The sequence below is a fragment of the Pantherophis guttatus genome, chromosome 4, assembly GCF_059756535.1.
Source record: "Pantherophis guttatus breed Tessera chromosome 4, ASM5975653v1, whole genome shotgun sequence".
NCBI lineage: Eukaryota > Metazoa > Chordata > Lepidosauria > Squamata > Colubridae > Pantherophis > Pantherophis guttatus.
The window spans coordinates 14,849,749-14,869,763 of record NC_142066.1 but is presented as its reverse complement, the minus strand read 5'-3'; the positions used below and the strand labels follow the sequence as shown (position 1 = coordinate 14,869,763).

Below are 20,015 nucleotides of genomic sequence, written 5' to 3'. Positions count from 1 at the left end.
TGCCTTTTATCCCCAGACGTAGGGTGGGGTTTAGCTAGCAGCTGTGACTCTTCCGTCCCGAGGATCGGCCCATAGCTTCCCGCTGCTCTCCTCTCCATTCTGCGCATCTGCACGTTAGGCACTGGACCCAGCTGTTCCTCCTCTTCCTCATCAGCCACCTCCAGACCTGGGGGCTGTTAACTCTCCATCTGAGGGCTGACGGATGGCTCAGGCTCCACCTCTTCGACAGCTCCATTCCCTCTTCCCTGTCGGAAGTCTCAGATTGCCTTGATGCTGGCCCCGACTCCCACTCCGCCTCCTCATCTGATTTGGCTGCTGGAGGGGCCAGCGGCCGACAGGCCACAACATTAAGAGACTCTTGTATTTAGTAAGGTAAAGGTAAAAGTAAAGGTTCCCCTCACACATATGTGCTAGTCATTCCTGACTCTAGGGGGCGGTGCTCATCTCTGTTTCAAAGCCGACGAAGCCAGTGCTGTCCAAAGACGTCTCCGTGGTCATGTGGCCGGCATGGCTAAACGCCAAAGGCGCACGGAACGCTGTTCCCTTCCCACCAAAAGTGGTCCCTATTTTTTTCTACGTGCATTTTTTACGTGCTTTCGAACTGCTAGGTTGGCAGAAGCCGGGACAAGTAACGGGAGCTCACCCTGTTTACGCAGCACTAGGGATTCGAACCGCTGAACTGCTGATCTTTCGGTCGACAAAATCTCAGCGTCTTAACCACTGAACCACTGTCTCCCGTATTTAGTAGGGAGAAGCAACAACTGAAAGCAAGCACTGGCACGTTTTTGTTCCTCAATTATTATTATTTATTTTTATTTTTTTTTAAAAAGGCCATTTGGGATAGAAAAACACAAGAGAGGTCACAGCGCAAGCAAATATGGCACAGAATAAATTAAAATACAATCTCTGCTTCCCGCTCCCCCCCTCCCCCAAGCCAAAATTCTTCCAGCTCGAGAGCTAAAGAGAGCAGCACATTAATAAATACAAGCCGGTCCGTGGTTGAGGTTTCCAGCAGTGAGGAGCAAAAATTCCTCTTTCGCAAAGGAGAAAATCCAGGATATTCAGGCAGGTTAGCATGAAGGAGAAAGATCTGTTGAATTGTGACGGTGTGGGGAAGTTAGAATTTAACTGGGTCCTCAGGCTGTAAGAGTCCCGGGTTCCCGACATCGGAAAGGTCAGGAACTGAGGTAGAGATGGGACATCGCCTGAGCTCAGGTTAAGGACCATCGGGAAGGTTTGAAGTATTGGCAGCGACAGCACCGAGATCAGGATTAGGAAACTGGTTATACCGGTGTAGATCCTGTTTGCAAAATACATTTTATTGGCGGGGTGGGGTGGGGGGAGAGTGCGTTCTGTCTACCAGAGTTCTGCCGATGAAAGGCAAGGCGCACCCGTTTGACAACCGGTGAAATACAAACCAGCCTGCAACGAGCCCAAAGCAAGGCTACGGAGGTGGTAGGCCTGAATTGTGAACAGGTATTTTTTTTAACAGGTGGTGGATAAATCATTGCAAAACGGAGGGGTGGACGGGCAGGTAGAACTCCTGCTCAGGTTGAACTGACCCTTCTGGTGAAAACCCGAGGCCATCCATTTGATTGTAATCTCGGATCAAGGGAATCTCCTGAAATACAGCATCATCGCTATCTTAAGGTAGAAGATGGGGATGGGGGGGGTCACCTCTTCTCCCCCCCCACCATCCTCTGAGAAAGGTTCGTGGTCCTAGCTCAGGGCTACCGAGAGGCCACGCAGACTCAAGAGGAGTTAAGACGCAACTTGGGAACGGTAAGAAACGGGACGTTGCGAAGTCTGTAAACTCGGCGATGCAACTGAAAATGCAGTCTAAAAACGCCCCCTTGTGGCGGAAAGGACACATTCGAAATAGTGCCTCTGCTGGCTAGCTTTTGGCATTGCAGCTCCGGACAGTCAATCGGGCATGCTTGTATCTCTCTTCCGCTCTCCCCCGCCCTTCAGTGGCTTTTGATCCAAAACACAACTGCTGTTCCACTGTCCTTCTCATCTTCGGCGCCCCCTTGAGGCAAATGCCGCTCCACGCCCAGCGAAATTGAACTCGAACCTCGAGTCCAGCCGTGAGATTGATCGTAGGCCGGGGTCACTGGCTCAGCTGGCCATGTGGTTTTCGGTCTCAGGCTGAGCTGTACTTGCTTTTGACGCAATTGGTGCGCATCAGCTGTAGTTGGCGGGCCACCTGGAGGACACGGTAACGCTCGCGGAGGTTGCGGCGGCGCACATGTTCGTTCGTGATCTCCTGCACGTAGCAAGAGGGGAACCAGCCCTTCTTGCCGTCGGCTAGGCGTATGCCCTCGTACCAGCCTGTAGAATGGGGGAGAGGAGAGGAAGACAGAAGAGAAAAGGGGAGGGGAAGACAGGACAGGTGAGGAGACAGGTGAGGGAAAGATGGAAGAGAGGAGGGGGAGGGGAGAGGAAGACAAGAGAAGGGGAGGGGAACATGGGAGGAGTGGAGGGAAAGACAGAAGAGGAGAGGAAGATGAGGGGAGGGGAAGACAGGAGAGGAAGATCGAAGAGGGGAGGGGAAGACAGGAGGGGAGGGGTGGAGAGGAGAGGAGAGGAAGACGAGGCGGGGAGGGGAAGACAGGAGAGGAGAGAAGACAGGAGGGGAAGATAGGGGAGGGAAGAGGAAGACGAGAGAAGGGGAGAGGAAGACAGGAGGGGAGGTGTGGAGGGGAAGACAGGAGAGGAGGAAGACGGGAGGGAAGGGAGAGGAGAGGAAGTCAAAAGGAGAGGAGAGAAGACAGATAAGAGAGAAAGATAAGAGCGGAGAGGAAGACAGAAAAAGGGAGAGAAAGGTAAGAGGAGAGAGGAGAGGAGGCAGCAAAGAGGAGAGGAATAGAGAAAAGAGAGGAGAAGAAGACCGAAAAAAGGAGAGAGGAGAGGAGATGAGAGGTAGACAGAAAACAGAGGAGAGGACAAAAAAAAAAAAAAAAGGAAAAGATCAAGACCTCTGAAACCCTTTTCGTTGCCTCAAAATTTATCGGGAGACTGTCCTGTCACTTTGTGAAACTCCCAACAAGCACATTCCTGCTGAATCAGTTCCCGCCCTCATCCCGTTCGTCCTCAATTTACAACCATTCATTTAGTAACTCTTCAAAAGTTAATAACAGCATTGAAAAAAGCAAATTGCTCTATGACCATTTCCCACGCTTACAACTGTTGCCGCGTTCCCATGTTCCCATGATCAAAACTCAGGCGAGTCTATGTTAAATGTTTCTCACCCTTGGCTGAAAGGAATTCTGGGAGTTGAAGTCCACACATCTTAAAAAGTTGCCAAGACTGACAAACACGGGTCTGGGGAGGACCCCCCAAAAACCCCTAGGAGTCTACTTGCATCTTTTGTGACTCACAAACATTATTAAAAGGCAGAAGCTCTCGCCAGAACTGTAAAGCCTACAAACTTGAAATTTGGCATGTATGTTCCTCTTGGCTTCTAAGTGCTTGCTAAGAAAGGATTTTTCAAAATGACCATCAGATCATTAATATTTCATATACAGTATGAAAACTGCATGCTCCGATGCTAGACATTCTACTCCCCCTCCCCACCTGAAAAGAACTCTGTCCCAACTGCCAGTTGCCTTATATTAACACACTCTGATGCTAAGGAGCTAGACATTCTACTCCCACTCCCCATCTGAAAAGAACTCTGTCCCAACTGCCAGTTGCCTTATATTAACACACTCTGATGCTAAGGAGCTAGACATTCTACTCCCACTTCCCATCTGAAAAGAATTCTGTCCCAACTGCCAGTTGCCTTATATTAACGCGCTCTGCTGCTACCCCTTCGCTAAACCAGGCACCCCTTCATCTGGCCTATGGGCTGGGGTATTCTACTCCCCCTCCCCCTCTGTTCCAACTGCCAATTGCCTTATATTAACACATTCTGATGCTACAGAGTTACACAGTCTACAGTAAGTTTCAGGCTTTAACTGTCATTTTATCATGCCCGATCACATAGTTTTGTAGCGAAGCACGAGTGTCCAGCTAGTAATCCATAAAGGAGGATTCTGTGCTGAGGTGGATAGCTTACAGCTGGGAAGTTGGGGGTAGCTCTAAGACTCTAGACCAGGGGTCCCCAATCCCCGGTCTGTGGCCTGGCACCAGACCACAGCATGCCAGAATCTGGGCTGCACAAACAAGTGAACCCCATCCATGAGATGCAAGCAGCATGTGAAACCACGCCTTATCTGGTCCACGGAAAAACCTCTCTCCACAGAAACGGTCCCTGGTGCCCAGAAGATTGGGGGTTGCTGCTCTAGACCCGTGATGGTGAACCTATGGCAGGCGGGCCACAGGTGGCACATGGAGCACTCTCTGCGGGCACACAAGCCTTCGCCCAGCTCAGCTCCACCCTGGATGTGTGCATACCTCCCGCCAGCCAGCTGGTTTTCGGGTCTCTGCCGCGCATGCATGGGGGGTGGGGTACATGCGGGAGATGTGTGCGCATGCCTGGGGGAGTCGCGCATGGATGCCCAGGGGAACGGGGATTGCGTCGCATACACGGGGCAGGGGGAGCTCAGGGCACCCCCAACAGCCCGTTTTGGGCCTAGCAGGCCTCCCTGCAGCCTCCTGGGACCAAAAATGGACCGCGGGACACCCCCCATGGCCTGTTTTTGGTCCCAGGAGGCTGCAGGGAGGCCTGCTAGGCCCAAAATGGGGCAAAGGGGCTGTGCGCGCATGCGTGGGGGGTTGCACAGGCATGCACGGGGGGGAGGGTTGCACACACCTTGGATTATGGGTGCAGGCACACATGTGTGCTGTCGTGTGGGTGCACTTTCGGCACATGATGACAAAAAGCTAAGCCATCACTGCTCTAGACCGATTATTACCCAATATTACACAGTATGTGAGATTAAAGTTCAAGGGAACAATACAGACAGCCCTGCAGTTCTCAGAAGTGATTTGCTATCGCTTTTTCCTCAGATGCTTACAGCCTAGCCTGGGATCACCTGGTGGTCTCCCTTTCAAATGCCGCTGGAGCACCACAGCATTAACACCTTCGGGACGGCCAGTGTTCTAAACGGTGGAGGGCAATTGTCTTCAAGGATACCCTCTCTTTGTGTTGGGGACTTTAGCTTCCAGCTGGCTGAGAATTTGGGAAGCTGCCGCAGTCACCGAAAGGACCTTGAAGGATCGGAAGAGAATCCTTTAGCGGACAACTCTGCTAAAAAAACACCATCTTTGGGTTAGGAAGCCCCACAGACCCAGGCTCCAATTTCTACATCGTTCCGAGAAAGAAGAGGAAGAAACCGCAATTTGGTCACAACGGTTCGGGAGGGTCGCATCCCCCAGGCTCACCCTCGGTTTTGCGCACCACGTTGACGATGTCCGTCGGTTCGAGGCTCAGCTCGTCTGCCTGGGCTGCGCTGTAGGTCTCCGTGCACTGAACCTGGGGACAATCTGCGGAAACGATGGAGGAAAAACAAACAAACAACTGAAGCAATTATTTCTTACGAAAACAATAATAATCAAAAGAGGGAAGGACGGACAATGTAGGAAAGGTTATCAACTGTCTGTGGTGGCAGGGAACAAATTTCCTGGCCCCTTATGTAGTTATTACTGAGTTTCCCCGAAAATACAAACTACCCTAAAAGTAAGTCCTAGTTTGATTTTTAAACATGCGGAAGGAAATCTTTCTTTAATTGAGCTCAGCCACCGGATCATGACTCCGCGTGGACAAGTCTGACCTTTTGCCTCCCAATCCCTCCCTTTCCGACCCCCAAGACTCTGCTTCTCATTGGTTGTCTTCCAAGTCATTCTTCAGACTTCTTTTCCCCGTCATTTCTCAGGAATGTGCCCCCTCCCCTGATCTCCACGACAACCAAGCTTCAAAGGGATTTTGCAGGCAAAAGTTTCAGAGTTTATCTTTCGCTGTCCTCTGCTCTCTCTATGGCAGCGTTGCAACGCTGACATCAAGCCCTACCCCCCAAAATAAGCCCTAATTAAAACCACGTCCACTCCAGGGTGAACAGGTAAAAATTAAGCTAGGGTGAGGGTGAATGGATGGAGCTTCCCTACTACTTACCTTTGGACAGTTGCAGCCAGGCCTCGCACACCCCAGAACCTGCCTTGCCGGCCCATTGCTTCTGCAGCCATTAAGGCTTTGCTGAAGGCCTCTGCAGCTGATACCAGAGCTCCAGATCGATCTGGAGCTCTGTTATCGGCTGCAGAGGCCTTCAGCAAAGCCTTACCGGCTGCAGAAGAAGTTCCAGAAAGCTTCTGACAGTGAAAAGGAGGCCGGGGGCGATACGTGCAAGTGAAGTGAGCCAGTGGATGACATTCCCACCCCACCCCGAAAATAAGACCTAGTGCCATTTTTGGTGGCAGAAATATATAAGACAGGGTCTTATTTTCGGGAAAACTGTTGGATGCTTATCCTACGGTTGGGTAGATAATATATAGAAAACTATGTTCTGTAACTTTAACTGCTACAAGATGACTAATTGGCTGTGCTAAGCAGACATAAAAGAAGGCAGGAAGTTCATTCACTTCTGTTCCTGCTATTAGAAGGTTGAACTGCTGAAAGGAACTATGTCTGTGTTACTGAAGAGAACTGGAACTGTAAGCAAACTTATGTTTTTGTGTTGAACCGTGATTATTTGAAGAAGTGTTATCTTTGTTTTGAGAAGCCAAGTTTATTTTTCTTTAAACGTTCAGAGTCTGTGAGTATCTGTGTGTTTTGCTAAGCAACGTATCTATTCGCTGTCTGGTCCGTTGTACCACTTTGCAGAGGGCAGTTTTACCCTCAACAAAAACATGGGGGTAAATTTATATCCCACTTTTTCTGTAACATGCAGCATGCACCGAAACTCAGAACAACAGAGTTGGAAGGGACCTCGGAGGTCTTCTAGTCCAACCCCCTGCTCAAGCAGGAAATCCTATACCATTTCAGACAAATGGTGGTCCAGTCACTTCTTAAAAACCTCCAGTGTTGGAGCACCCACGACTTCTGGCGGCGGGTTTTCCCCACTGATTCGTTGTTCTCGGTGTCAGGAAATTTCTCCTTAATTTAAGGTTGGTTCTCTCCTTGATTGGTTTCCTTCCGTTGCTTCTTGTCCTACCTTCAAGTGCTTTGGAGAATAGCTTGACCCCCTCTTCTTTGTGGCAACCCCTGAGATGTTGGAACACTGCTATCATGTCACCCCCTAGTCCAGTGATGACTAATCTTTTTACCATCGTGTGCCGGGAGGGGGGAAGGTAAGGGGGTGCACGTGCGTGTGGCCACATCCATAATTCTATGCGTCCCGCCCCCACACGCATACCCCCCCCCCTTCCTGGCACGCGATGGCCTGGTAGACCCATTTTTCTCTCTCACCTGGTTCCAGAGCCTCTCTAGGAGTCTGGGGAGGGTGAAAACAGCCTTCCCCACCACCCTGTCGAGGCCCTCTGGAGGCAGGAAACAACCTGTTTCCCTACTTCTGGTGGGCCCAAACGGCCCGAAAATCAGCTGGCCGGCGCGCACATGCACACCGGAGCTGAGTTCGCGTGCCCACTGTTATGGTTACATGTGCCACCTGTGGCACGCGTGCCATAGGTTCGCCATCATGGCCCTAGTCCTTCTTTTGATGGAACTAAGACATGCACAATTCCTGCAACCGTTCTTCGTATGTTTTATCCTCCAGTCCCTTAATCAAATTTATTGCTCTTCTGTTATCTCTAGCCTGCAGCCTTCAGTCTGTTTCAAAGCTGTGCGTTTCCATCATGGCTATTTTAGCCTGCCCAGCACGAAGTGGAAGAAACCGCTGGCAGATCCAGAAGCCGTGGGACAGGAATGTGATGTTCCTCAATTTTCCTAGCCTTTGAACAGGAAGGGGTGGGGGGAGGTTTAAAAGGAAGGCAGCAAAAAAGTCTTACCCCAATCTTCATAGATTGTTTCCTGTTTGTTATTAGACTGGGACTCATGGCATGGGAAAGCACCCATCCAGCGGTGCATATCGGATCTGGAAGAGACAATTTTTGAGATATACTGTTTGGGTCTTTCTTTCTTTCTTTCTTTCTTTCTTTCTTTCTTTCTTTCTTTCTTTCTTTCTTTCTTTTCTTCCTTCCTTCTTTCTTTCTCTCTTTCCTTCCTTCCTTCCTTCCTTCTTTCTTTCTTTTTCTTTCTTTCATTCACCCACCCACCTGGATGTCCAGATGCAGCTGAACGGGTAATAATGCATTCATTGTAAACAAACCAAAGAACAATGTTCAACAAAGCATTTAAAAAAACCAAAACGGTCATCGGAAACAAACCCCAGAATCTCTGCAGATCACTAGCAATAGAAATAGCAACCACAACAGCACTTGGATTTATATACCGGTTCCCGGTGTTTTACAGCCCTCTCTAAACGGTTTACAGAGTCAGCCTATTGCCTCCAACAATCTGGGTCCTCATTTCACCAAATGGATGGAAGGCTGAGTTAACCTTGAGCTGGTGGTCAGAATCGAACTGCTGGCAGTGGGCGGAGTCAACCTGCAATATTGCATTCTAACCACTGCACCACCACGGCACCAGTAATATCTCCCGCACCCTTAGGAATACGTTGATTCATTTAACGACCGCCACAACTTAAAACCACAATGGGCAGACTCCGTTATGGTCGTAAGTTGACTTAACAACTGGGGCACTCTCTTAGCATTCACGGCACAAAAAAATAAACATTAAAATTGACTCAATTTTAATCAAGGTTGACTCAGCCTTCCATCCTTCCGAGGTAGGTAAAATGAGGACCCGGTTTGTGGGGGCAATAAGCTGACTTTGTATAAAATAGAACACCGCTTGGGGGGGCCGAAAGCCCTACTAAGCAGGTATATACAAAAGTATGAAGGCTATTGCTTAATGCATTGTAAGCCGCCCTGAGTCTCCGGAGAAGGGCGGCATATAAATCGAACTAATTAATAAATAAATAAATAAATAAATAAATAAATAAATAAATAAATAAATAAATAATAAATAAAATTGAGTCTTGTCATGTGGCTGCCTCAACTTATGAGGGAAATTCCAGCCTCCATAAGGATCATTAAATTGAAAGCTACCTGTACATACTTCTAGATCTATCCCAAAGGTGCTTTTTCAAGGGGCAACTGGACTTTCTGGTTTTTCTTTGAAGATGTTTCGCTTCTCATCCAAGAAGCTTCTTCTGCTCTAACAGGATAGTGGGGAATGGAAGGATTTATACTCCTTGCAGACAGCTGGTCATCTGCATCCTACAAGACAGAGGCCTCCTGCAGTCCCCTGCCAGCCAAAACGGGGTACGTGGGGTACTCTGTGTCCCGTTTTGGCTGGCAGAGTGCTGCAGGAGGCCGTGCAGGCCGAAAGTAGGGCACGGGTGGGGCACACGCGGCTGCCCCTGCCCTGTTTTGGCTGCCAGAGGCACTGTGGGCCAGTCCTTTGCTATTTCCAGACTGGCCCCATGGGCCAAATTTAAGCACCCCGCGGGCCAAATCTGGTCCGCAGATCTTGAGTTTGACACCGCTGCTTTAAAAGAATGCAAATGACCTGCTGCTTGCAAGGAATATAAATCCTTCCATTCTCAGGGTTCCAAGTAACACCCCCAACGAAAGAAGACTCCGAGGCTAGGCATTCCTCAAAGTTCCATTTTATTAGAGATGTCATATTGGCACATCTAGGAAAACCCGAATCTGAAAGCTTCCAGGTTTTCCCCACCCAAAAGAAAGTCCAAGTCCCTTCCCCTGCACCCGCGTGTCCATCACAGGGTCCAAACCATGCACCATCCCAACTGGAGAAGCCTCTCAGTCACACCCCTCCAGGCGCAGGGCAGAGTGACCTTGACTCTCGGAGAAAGGAATGTTATTATGATTATATATCTCCCTGGCTCCCTACAATCCTCCCTCCCAGTTTTCCACAGCACTAAATGTGGCAGGCCTGAAGATTCAAAGCCCAAGATGGATTCCAGGCCTGAGACATGCAGTCAGAGCTGAAGAAGCTTCTTGGATGAGAAGCAAAACATCTTCAAAGAAAAACCAAGGAAGTCCAGTTGCTTCTTGGGGTAAAAAAGCACCTTTGGGAGAAATATGACCTGGATGACTGAGAATCTCCGTAGTTACTTCTAGATCTAGATCTCATGTTTTAGCCTTCTGGAAAAAGCAAGCTGCTCTGATCACTTCTCCTTTCTATTTATAAATGGGGTGCAGTTACTACCGTCTTTGCTAACTTTCTTCACCCCCTATGCCAGGGGTGGGCAAATGTGACCCTTTTACAACCTGTGGACTTCAACTCCCAGAATTCCTGAGACAGCTTTCTCAGGAATTCTGGGAGTTGAAGTCCACAGGTTGTAAAAGGGCCACATTTGCCCACCCCTGCCCTATGTGGCTACTCACTGTGTCGGGGCACGACAGAGGCGTTCGGTACTCCGCCCTTGGTGGTTCTCCATCAACGTCAGGTAGAAGCTGTTCTCGGCGTTTTGGCCGGCGGTAGTATCCTCGCAACTCTGGGCTTGGACTAGTGAGCGATGGGCATAATCCAGCACCACAAAGCGTTCTGAGCTGCAGGAGGAGATCCGAAATGGAAGCAAAGAATACATTTTAGTGAATCCCAGCTCAGTTGCTTTCGAAGAAGTGTGGCTGGCAGCAGCTGATTCCCCCCAACGACTGTTTCCCAGTTCAGTGGGCCTGCAAATGGGATCAACGTCAACCACCGTGGAGACCTAGGACCAGTGGTGAAATCCTACCGGTTTGCACCGGTTCGGGAGAACCGGTAGTGATAAAATCTACTGGTTCGCCGAACTGGTAGTAAAAAAAAAAGCGACAGGTTGTTCCGAATCAGTATTTCCGACAATCAGCTGTGACGCGCGATTTATATTCACTAGAAAGCAGGAAATCCTGCTTTCTAGTGAATCTAAATAGCACGGCAGAGCTGTTCCCTGCCCCTCGCTGTTCTACTTACCTTGTTAAGTGTCCTTTTTCCGTGCGAAGCAGACATTTGGGGTGCACTGCGCATGCATCTGGTGCACACTGCACATACACATGCAGTGTGCACCAAATGTTTTGTGTTTTGTGCGCACTGAGCATGTGCGCGCATGCAATGTGCGTTTGGTGTGCACTGTGCATGCGTGTGCATGCAGTGGGAGTTTGGCATGCACTGCACATCCGTGCGAGCAGCGCGTGTTTAGCACGCATCGTGCATGCAGCGAACCAGTGGCAAACTGTGGAGGATTTCACCACTGCCTAGGACAGTGGTCTGCAACCTTAAACACTCAAAGAGCCATTTGGACCCGTTTCCCACAGAAAAGAAAACACCGGGAGCCACAAAACCCTTCCCTTGCCTGACTATTTCTTGAGTGGCCACAAAACTAGCATATGTAGTTGATGTCAGCGTCTCACCGCTGGCATAGAGAGGAGAGATTTAAGCCCTGAACTTTTGCCTGCTAAATCCCTTTGAAGCTGGGTCGTCGTGGAAATGAAGGGAGGGGGGACATTCCTGTGAAATGATGAGACAAGAAGTCAGTAGAGTGACTTGGAAGATAGCCAATGAGAAGCAGAGAATTGGGGATCGGAAAGGGAGGGATTGGGGGGCAAAGGTCAGTCCTGACCGCATGAGCCATGATCCGGTTGCTGTACTCGAATAAAGAGAAAATTTCCTTAAAGATTGGCAGTTTGGAAATGCATTTATTTTGAGATAGCATCGAAGTCTGACAGTTGAATTAAATGTTCTGTTTTCTTCTGAAACTTTTCTTTTCTTGGATTTATCCATGGTTGGCCTACCGGGGGTTGAAAAGCTCAATAAATCGCACGCCAGTGGGTGTCGCACATTGGCGGTTGCGACGCATATTTTGAGTGACAGGGAGCCGCAGCAGAGGGGTGAAAGAGCCACATGCAGCTCCAGAGCCGCAGGTTGCTGACCCCTGGCCTAGGATCTGCAGATGAACAGATCTGGAAGCTCCCCAACCAGAGGAATCTGGTTTAGATCGCTACGGTTCTCATCTAGGGGTAGGGAGAGAACCTGGGGACAATAGCAATAGCACTTAAGACTTATATATCACTTCATAGTGCTTTATTACAGCCAGGGTGGGCTCCAAAAATTTTAGCAAGGGGTTCTCTGCCCGGTTGCTGAGTGGGCGTGGCCATGGTGGGCGTGGGCTAGTTGGCCTCCTGCACCACGGCGGGGAGGGGGGCGTTTTTGCCCTCCCCGGGGTCCGGAGGCTTTCCTTGAGCCTCTGGGAGGGTGAAAATGGCCTCCCCAGGCTCCGGAGGCCAGAAACGGGCCCGTTTCCGGCCTTCCCAAACTTCCAGTAGGCCCATTTTTCGCCCACCCCGAGCCTCCACACACACCCTGCACTTACCTGCATCGAAAACAGGCCACCCAGGGACTCCTGGGAGGGGAGGGGCAAGGTGGGAGGGGCCAGACAAGAGTGGGATTTGGGGGTTCTCCAAACTGCACAGAATCTTAGCTAGAGGTTCTCCCAAACCCCAGCAGCCCACCCTTGATTACAGCCCTCTCGAAGCGGTTAATAGAGTCAGCATATTGCCCCCCAACAATCTAGGTTCTCCTTTTATCGACCTCGGAAGGATGGAAGGCTGAGTCAACCTTAAGCCAGTCAGGATCGAACTGCTGGCAGTGGGCGGAATCACTGCAATACTGCATTCTAACCACTGTGCCACCACGGCATCTGTAATCATTCCGCCAGGTAAAATGGATTGACAATTTACCCCAGAGGTAGAAGTCTTTCTGCATCCATCACCGATTTTTTCTTTTTTTTTTTAACTGGCAAGTTTCTAGGCCTCAAGATTTGAAGCGCGAGGCTTGGAAAGTAGGCCGTGCTCCATTCTCAAACTTGCCAAATTTGCAGAAGCAGAACCATAGCCCCAAACTTTGCTGTCTCCCTAATTCTCCATCCCCTCAAAACGTGACCTTGGGGGCAGAGGTCAAGGTTGCCCTCCTCCTCCTGCCTTTTTCTATAGATCATCATCATCATTTAACAACCCCATAATCCCTTGCGGGGTGGGAGTCTGGGCCACCGAATGGAGCGCTTACTGGCCGGATGCCCTTCCTGTCGCCAGTGCGGAGTTTTCTTCAGCAGATATATTCTCATTGTGCCCAGAGAGAGAAATATCTGCCTCTACCTAGGATCGAACTCACAGCCTCCTGATTGTGAGGCGAGACCTCCATCTCTAGGCCACCGCGCCACTCCTTCCTGCCTCTTCTATAGATACACCCCTTTAAATGCAGACTGATCGTCCTGTCGCCAGAATTTTCAGTCTAGGCTTCTGGGCTCACCTCTTGCGCTGAGTGACCAACAATAGATCATTAAAGAGGAACAGGTAGATGGGGATCAGTTTGGGCTTGTTGCCAAAAATGGTACCACGATGCACAACTTCCAGGAGTTCTCCCTGCTTTAACAGCTGTCGGGTCTGGGAAATGATGGGAACGGCCTAAACCGGAAAAAGAATCGTTAGAAAAAGTTCCTGGAAGCCACCTGGATTTTTTTTTTTTTTTTTGCAAGGAAGGAGAACAAAGATTCTCTGAGCAAATTCCCAGATTAGGGGATTAAGTGTTTCTTAACCTTGGGGGGACTTGAAGATGGGTGGACTACAACTCCCAGAATTCCTCAAGCCAGTTTTGCTGGTTGTGGAATTCTGGGAGTTGAAGTCCTCACATGTGAACATAGCTGAAATTGAGAAACTTTGTGGTAGCTGGCTATGGAATTCTGGGCATTGAAGTCCACGCGTCGTTGAAACGGAGAATTGTATTGGTTGATATTGATTAATTTGATTATTTGCCATCAAGTCACGTCTTACTCTTTAGCGAAAGATATTCTGGGGGGTATAACTTTAGTTTCCAATTATTACATTTGGGATTGCAGAGGGTATTATCTGTATGCGTGAAGTGCTTTTTCCCCCCTAGTTAATTTAAGGCCGTTTTTCCTGTGGACTTCAACTCCTAGAATTCTGGGAATGTGGAATTCTGGGAGTTGAAGCAGTAGTGGGATACAAATAATTTAACAACCAGTTCTCTGCCCTAATGATTAGCTGGGTGGGCGTGGCCATGGTGGGTGTGGCCAGAGTGTGTGACAGGCAGCACTCGGCCTGCTGCAGTCCTGTGGGAGTAAAAACGGGTCGCGGGGGGGCTGTGCCACCCTCCCCTCACCCCATTTACGGCCTAGTAGGCCTCCCTGCAGCCACCTGGGAGCAAAAATAGGCTGCGGGGGACTGCGCCACACACCCCGCACCCCATTTTGGGCCTAGTAGGCCTCCCTGCAGCCACCTGGGAGCGAAAATGGGCTGCGGAGGGCCGCGCCACACACCCCGCACCCCATTTTGGGCCTAGTAGGCCTTCCTGCAGCCACCTGGGAGCGAAAATGGGCTGCAGGGAGGCGCGCCACACACCCCGCACCCCATTTTGGGCCTAGTAGGCCTCCCTGCAGCCACCTGGGAGCGAAAATGGGCTGCAGGGAGGCGCGCCATACCCTCCGCACCCCATTTTGGGCCTAGTAGGCCTCACTGCAGCCTCCTGGGAGTGAAAATGGGCTGCGGAGAGGCGCGCCACACCCCCAGCACTCCATTTTGGGCTAGTAGGCCTCCCTGCAGCCTCCTGGGAGTGAAAATGGGCTGCGGGGAGGCGCACCACACCCCCCGCAACCCATTTTGGGCCTAGTAGGCCTCCCTGCAGCCACCTGGGAGCGAAAATGGGCTGCGGGGAGGCGCACCACACCCCCCGCAACCCATTTTGGGCCTAGTAGGCCTCCCTGCAGCCACCTGGGAGCGAAAATGGGCTGCGGGGAGGCGCACCACACCCCCCGCAACCCATTTTGGGCCTAGTAGGCCTCCCTGCAGCCACCTGGGAGCGAAAATGGGCTGCGGGGAGGCGTGCCACACCCCCTGCACCCCATTTTGGGCCTAGTAGGCCTCCCTGCAGCCACCTGGGAGCGAAAATGGGCTGGGGGGGGCGCTGCACTCCCCGTACCCTGTTTTGTGCCTAGTAAGCCTCCCTGCACTTCCCTGGGAGCCAAAATGGGCACGTGGGGACTCCTGAAATTGCCAGCCAGCAATTTAATTACCGATTTGCCCAAACCGGCTGAATCCCACCACTGAGTTGAAGTTCATACATCTCAGGGGTGAAATGCTCCCGGTTCTGACTGGATTGCCCAATCCGCTAACGATGGCGGTGGGTGGTTCGGAGAACCAGTAACAAAAATCCCTGCACCCCCACCCACCCCCCGCCCAGCTGAGCCGCACAATCGTCAGAGGCTTTTTTAAAATTATTTTTAAAAGCATTTTTTCTACAACCTCTTCCGCCGAAAAAATACTTTTAAAAGTAAAAAAAAAAAAAAGCCTCTGATGATCACGCGGCTCAGCTGGGATGGCCAGAGACTTTTCAAAGCATTTTTTTCTGCAACCTCTTCGGCCAAAGAGGTGGTTAAAAAAATGCTTTGAAAAGCCTCTGACGATCCCAGCTGAGTTGCCTGATCGGCAGAGGCTTTTCAAAGCATTTTTTTTTGCAACTTCTTCAGCCGAAGAGGTTGTAGGAAAAAATGCTTTGAAAAGTTTTTTTTTTAAAAAAAAAGTTGGCCATGCCCACCCAGTCACATTACCCCACCACCACCAAGCCACGCCCACAGAACCGGTAGTAACAAATTTTACCTTTCACCCCTGATACGTCTTAAGGCTCCCCAAGGTTGCAAAACACTGGGTTAGGGAGGGTATGCCAAGGGAGACAATCCTTTAATAGCGAGCTTGTCTTTAATGTGAAAAAACCTTGTTTGTTATACCTGTCAAATTGGCGTGATCTGAGGCATCCCTTCCAGGGAAAAATATCCCCGCGCCACCTCCCAAATGCACTACCCCAGGCAGCTGTATCTTCTCTTAAATTCTCCACTTCATGCCAAGCCTTCTTGGAAGCCCACAGGGATAAGTTGTGGCAGGCTAGAGCAAGGCCAAAGACGGGCCCAAGCCAAACCCCTTCTGACCTTCAGCTTATCAAACTCAATCTTGCTGGCCGTGTGAATCAGTTCTTCCATATGACGCATGCGGCCGACCTCGGAGTTGCATTCCTCAATGATCTAAAGCAGAGATTTGGAGACGTGAGGCAGAAGAGAAGGAACAGTCAGTTTTCCTGAGGCTTTCTAAAAAATCATTACCTTATGATTCTTGATGAACGTATCTTTTCTTTTATGTACACTGAGAGCATATGCCCCAAGACAAATTCCTTGGCCAACAAAAAATTCTATTCTATTCTAAAAATTACTGACTGGCCCCCAAGGAAAACGACAGAAACGCAACTCCATGAAGCATCAATCCAAGCAAAAGCGCTCTCCGAAATATGTAAGGTGCCAACAAGATGTATGTGTGTATGTGGGTTGTTTTTTTTTCCCTGTTCATTTTTCTCTCCAGCAATTTAGAAACACAGTTCAGGTAGTCCTCGACTTACAACAGTTCGTTTAGTGACTGTACAAATTTACAACGGCACTTTGTGACTTAGGATCGTTTTTCAGACTTGCAACAAACCGTTGCGGCATCGTCTTGATCACGTGATCAAAATTTAGAGGCTAGGGCGATGGCTTCGTACTTATGATGGTTGAAGCGTCCCGGAGTTACGCGATCAGCTTTTACAACCTTCTGACAAGCAAAGTCAATAGAATAGAATAGAATAGAATAGAATAGAATAGAATAGAATAGAATAGAATAGAATAGAATAGAATAGAATAGAACAGAACAGCAGAGTAGGAAGGGACCTTGGAGGTCTTCTAGTCAAACCCCCTGCTTAGGCAGGAAACCCTGTATCAGTGATGGCTAACCTTTTTGCCGTCACGTGCCAAAAGCGGGGGTAGTGTGTGGGTGGGGGGGTCACATGCCCGTGTGCCCACACCCATAATTCAATGTGTCCCGTCCCCCTGTGCATGCGTGCGCGACACCACCACCCTCCCCCTGCTTTTGGAACGTGACAGGACGGTAGGCCTGTTTTTCGCCCTCCCCAGGCTCCAGAGGCTTTCTTGGAGCCTGGGGAGGGCGAAAACGGCCTTCCCCACCCCCCCGAAGGCCCTCCGGAGGCCAGAAACGGCCCATTTCCCAACTTCCAGTGGGACTAGAAGGCCCGTTTTTCATTCTCCCCAGAGTCCAGAGGATTTCTAGGAGCCAGGGGAGGGCGAAAACGGCCTTCCCCACCCCCCCGAAGGCCCTCCGGAGGCCAGAAACGGCCCATTTCCCAACTTCCAGTGGGACTAGAAGGCCCGTTTTTCATTCTCCCCAGAGTCCAGAGGCTTTCTTGGAGCCTGGGGAGGGCGAAAACGGCCTTCCCCACCCCCCCGAAGGCCCTCCGGAGGCCAGAAACGGCCCATTTCCCAACTTCCAGTGGGACTAGAAGGCCCGTTTTTCATTCTCCCCAGAGTCCAGAGGATTTCTAGGAGCCAGGGGAGGGCGAAAACGGCCTTCCCCACCCCCCCGAAGGCCCTCCGGAGGCCAGAAACGGCCCATTTCCCAACTTCCAGTGGGACTAGAAGGCCCGTTTTTCATTCTCCCCAGAGTCCAGAGGCTTTCTTGGAGCCTGGGGAGGGCGAAAACGGCCTTCCCCACCCCCGCGAAGGCCCTCCGGAGGCCAGAAACGGCCCATTTCCCAACTTCCAGTGGGACTAGAAGGCCCGTTTTTCATTCTCCCCAGAGTCCAGAGGATTTCTAGGAGCCAGGGGAGGGCGAAAACGGCCTTCCCCACCCCCCCGAAGGCCCTCCGGAGGCCAGAAACGGCCCATTTCCCAACTTCCAGTGGGACTAGAAGGCCCGTTTTTCATTCTCCCCAGAGTCCAGAGGCTTTCTTGGAGCCTGGGGAGGGCGAAAACGGCCTTCCCCACCCCCCCGAAGGCCCTCCGGAGGCCAGAAACGGCCCATTTCCCAACTTCCAGTGGGACTAGAAGGCCCGTTTTTCATTCTCCCCAGAGTCCAGAGGATTTCTAGGAGCCTGGGGAGGGTGAAAATGGCCTCTCCCCCCTCCCCGGGGGCCAGAAACAGCCTGTTTCCCGACTTCCGGTGGGTTTGGAAGGCTCAAAAATCGGCTGGAGCTGAGCTAGGGCAATGTTCATGTGCCCACCGATATGGCTCCGCGTGCCACCTGTGGCATGCGTGCCATAGGTTCGCCATCACGGCCCTATATCATTTCAGACAAATGGTTATCCAATCTATTCTTTAAAAACTTCCAGTGTTAGAGCATTCGGAACTTCTGGAGGCAAGTTGTTCCACTGATGAATTGTTTTAACTGTCAGGAAATTTCTCCTTAGTTCTAAGTTGCTTCTCTCCTTGATTAGTTTCCACCCATTGCTTCTTGTCCTGCCCTCAGGTGCTTTGGAGAATAGCTTGACTCCCTCTTCTTTGTGGCCGCCCCTGAGATATTGGATCATATGTCACTCCTAGTCCTTCTTTTCATCAAATTGGACATACCCAATTCCAGCAACCGTATTTTATTCCCCTTGTGTATACTGGGAGTATATACACCTAAGACAAATTCCTTGTGTGTCCAATCCCACTTGGCCAATAAAGAATTCTATTATCTATATGTTTTAGCCTCCAGTCCCCTAATCATCTTTGTTGCTCTTCTCTGTACCCTTTCTGGAGTCTCCACATCTTTTTTACATCGTGGCGACCAAAACTCGATGCAGCCTTCCAAGCGTGGCCTTATCAAGGCCTTATCAAGTGGCATTAACACTTCACGTGATCTTGATTCTATCCCTCTGTTTAGGCAGCCAAGAATGGGGAAGCCAGATTCACTTAACAGCCGTGTTACTAACAGAATAACTACAATGATACAACTGATAACAAGCGTAGCAAGAAAGGTCATAAAATGAGGCAAAATTCATTTGCTTAGGGAACGGAAATTTTGCATCGTCAGTCGAGGACTAACTGTAAGTTCGAACGGTCCCTAAGTGGCTTGTCGTAAGTCGAGGACTACCTGTATATTAGAAGAAGGCAATATTATAAGCTTCACGTAGTCTTTCCAATTTGTCCTTTAAATGGCCTGGAAGTGTCCATGAGGTTACTAAGAGTCTTAACTCCAGAGAGACGACTTTCCAAGGAAAGGATAGACTACCAAAAAAAAAAGAACTCCAATTATTTGGACTTTAGTTCCCACAATGCCTTTGGCTAGCATTGATGGCAACCGACCAGGATGATATTTTAGAACGGAGTGACCATCTCAATTTCATTGAAGGCTGCATCAGGGTTGTGTATGACTTGGGGGGGGGGGAACGTGGCCAGCTCAATGTCAGTCGTGTTGGAGGTGCCTGTAGGGTGGCCTGATCCAGCGATGGGTTCTAAAATGTTTTATTACCGGTTCTATGGGCGTGGCTTATTTTGTGGGCGTGCCTTGATGGTCATGTGACAATTCTTTAGGATTTAGCAGAGATATTGGTCTACCAGGCTTTTAACTGCTTGTAGAGCTGTACCGGTCTACCCATTTATTTTTGCAGGCACTGGTCTACCCATTTATTTTTGCAGGCACAGGTCTACTCATGTATTTTTGCAAGCACTGGTCTACCCATTTATTTTTGCAGGCATTGGTCTACTCATGTATTTTTGCAGGCACTGGTCTACCCATTTATTTTTGCAGGCACCGGTCTACTCATGTAATTTTGCAGCACTGGTCTACCCATTTATTTTTGCAGGCACCAATCTACTCACGTATTTTTGTAGGCACTGGTCTACCCATTTATTTTTGCAGGCACCAGTCTACTCATTTATTTTTACAGGCACTGGTCTACCCATTTATTTTTGCAGAAAATACTCATACTCTACTCATTTGTTTTCTTTTAACACTGATCAGCTGTAGGGCGGCCCTTTGAAGCCCCGCGGCAAGAGTTTAAACAGGTTTTTTCCCTCTAGCCGATCAGCTGGGACTCAGGAGGCAGCATTAGATTGGGAGTGGGGCCAAATAAAAGGTAAGAATAACGCGTGGAATAGGTGGGGGGGGCAGAACCAGTTCGGTGACGTTATATCTTCACTGTTACCGGCTTGGCGGAACCCGGCTGAACCGGGAGGAACCTACCACTGTCCCGATTACTCTCCCA

The 20,015-nt window shown here is 50.0% G+C and overlaps 1 protein-coding gene across 4 annotated transcripts in view; it reads right to left on the bottom strand.

Moving 5' to 3' along the window:
• Nucleotides 1-782: 782 nt before the first annotated feature.
• Nucleotides 783-20,015, bottom strand: part of ARHGEF15 (Rho guanine nucleotide exchange factor 15) — a 93,746-nt gene continuing 74,513 nt past the window's right edge. For 3 of the 4 annotated variants that reach the window (XM_087893843.1, XM_087893844.1, XM_034441845.3), the window contains 6 exons: nt 15,936-16,028; nt 13,247-13,401; nt 10,351-10,515; nt 7,885-7,970; nt 5,329-5,430; nt 783-2,331 (listed from right to left, as the gene is read on the bottom strand). In XM_087893843.1, coding sequence (XP_087749969.1) covers nt 2,144-2,331; nt 5,329-5,430; nt 7,885-7,970; nt 10,351-10,515; nt 13,247-13,401; nt 15,936-16,028 — 789 coding nt within the window. In that variant the 3' untranslated portion in view covers nt 783-2,143. Of the gene's footprint in view, nt 2,332-4,961; nt 5,155-5,328; nt 5,431-7,884; nt 7,971-10,350; nt 10,516-13,246; nt 13,402-15,935; nt 16,029-20,015 lie in introns of all 4 variants that reach the window. The other variant, XR_015734182.1, reaches the window with a different exon arrangement.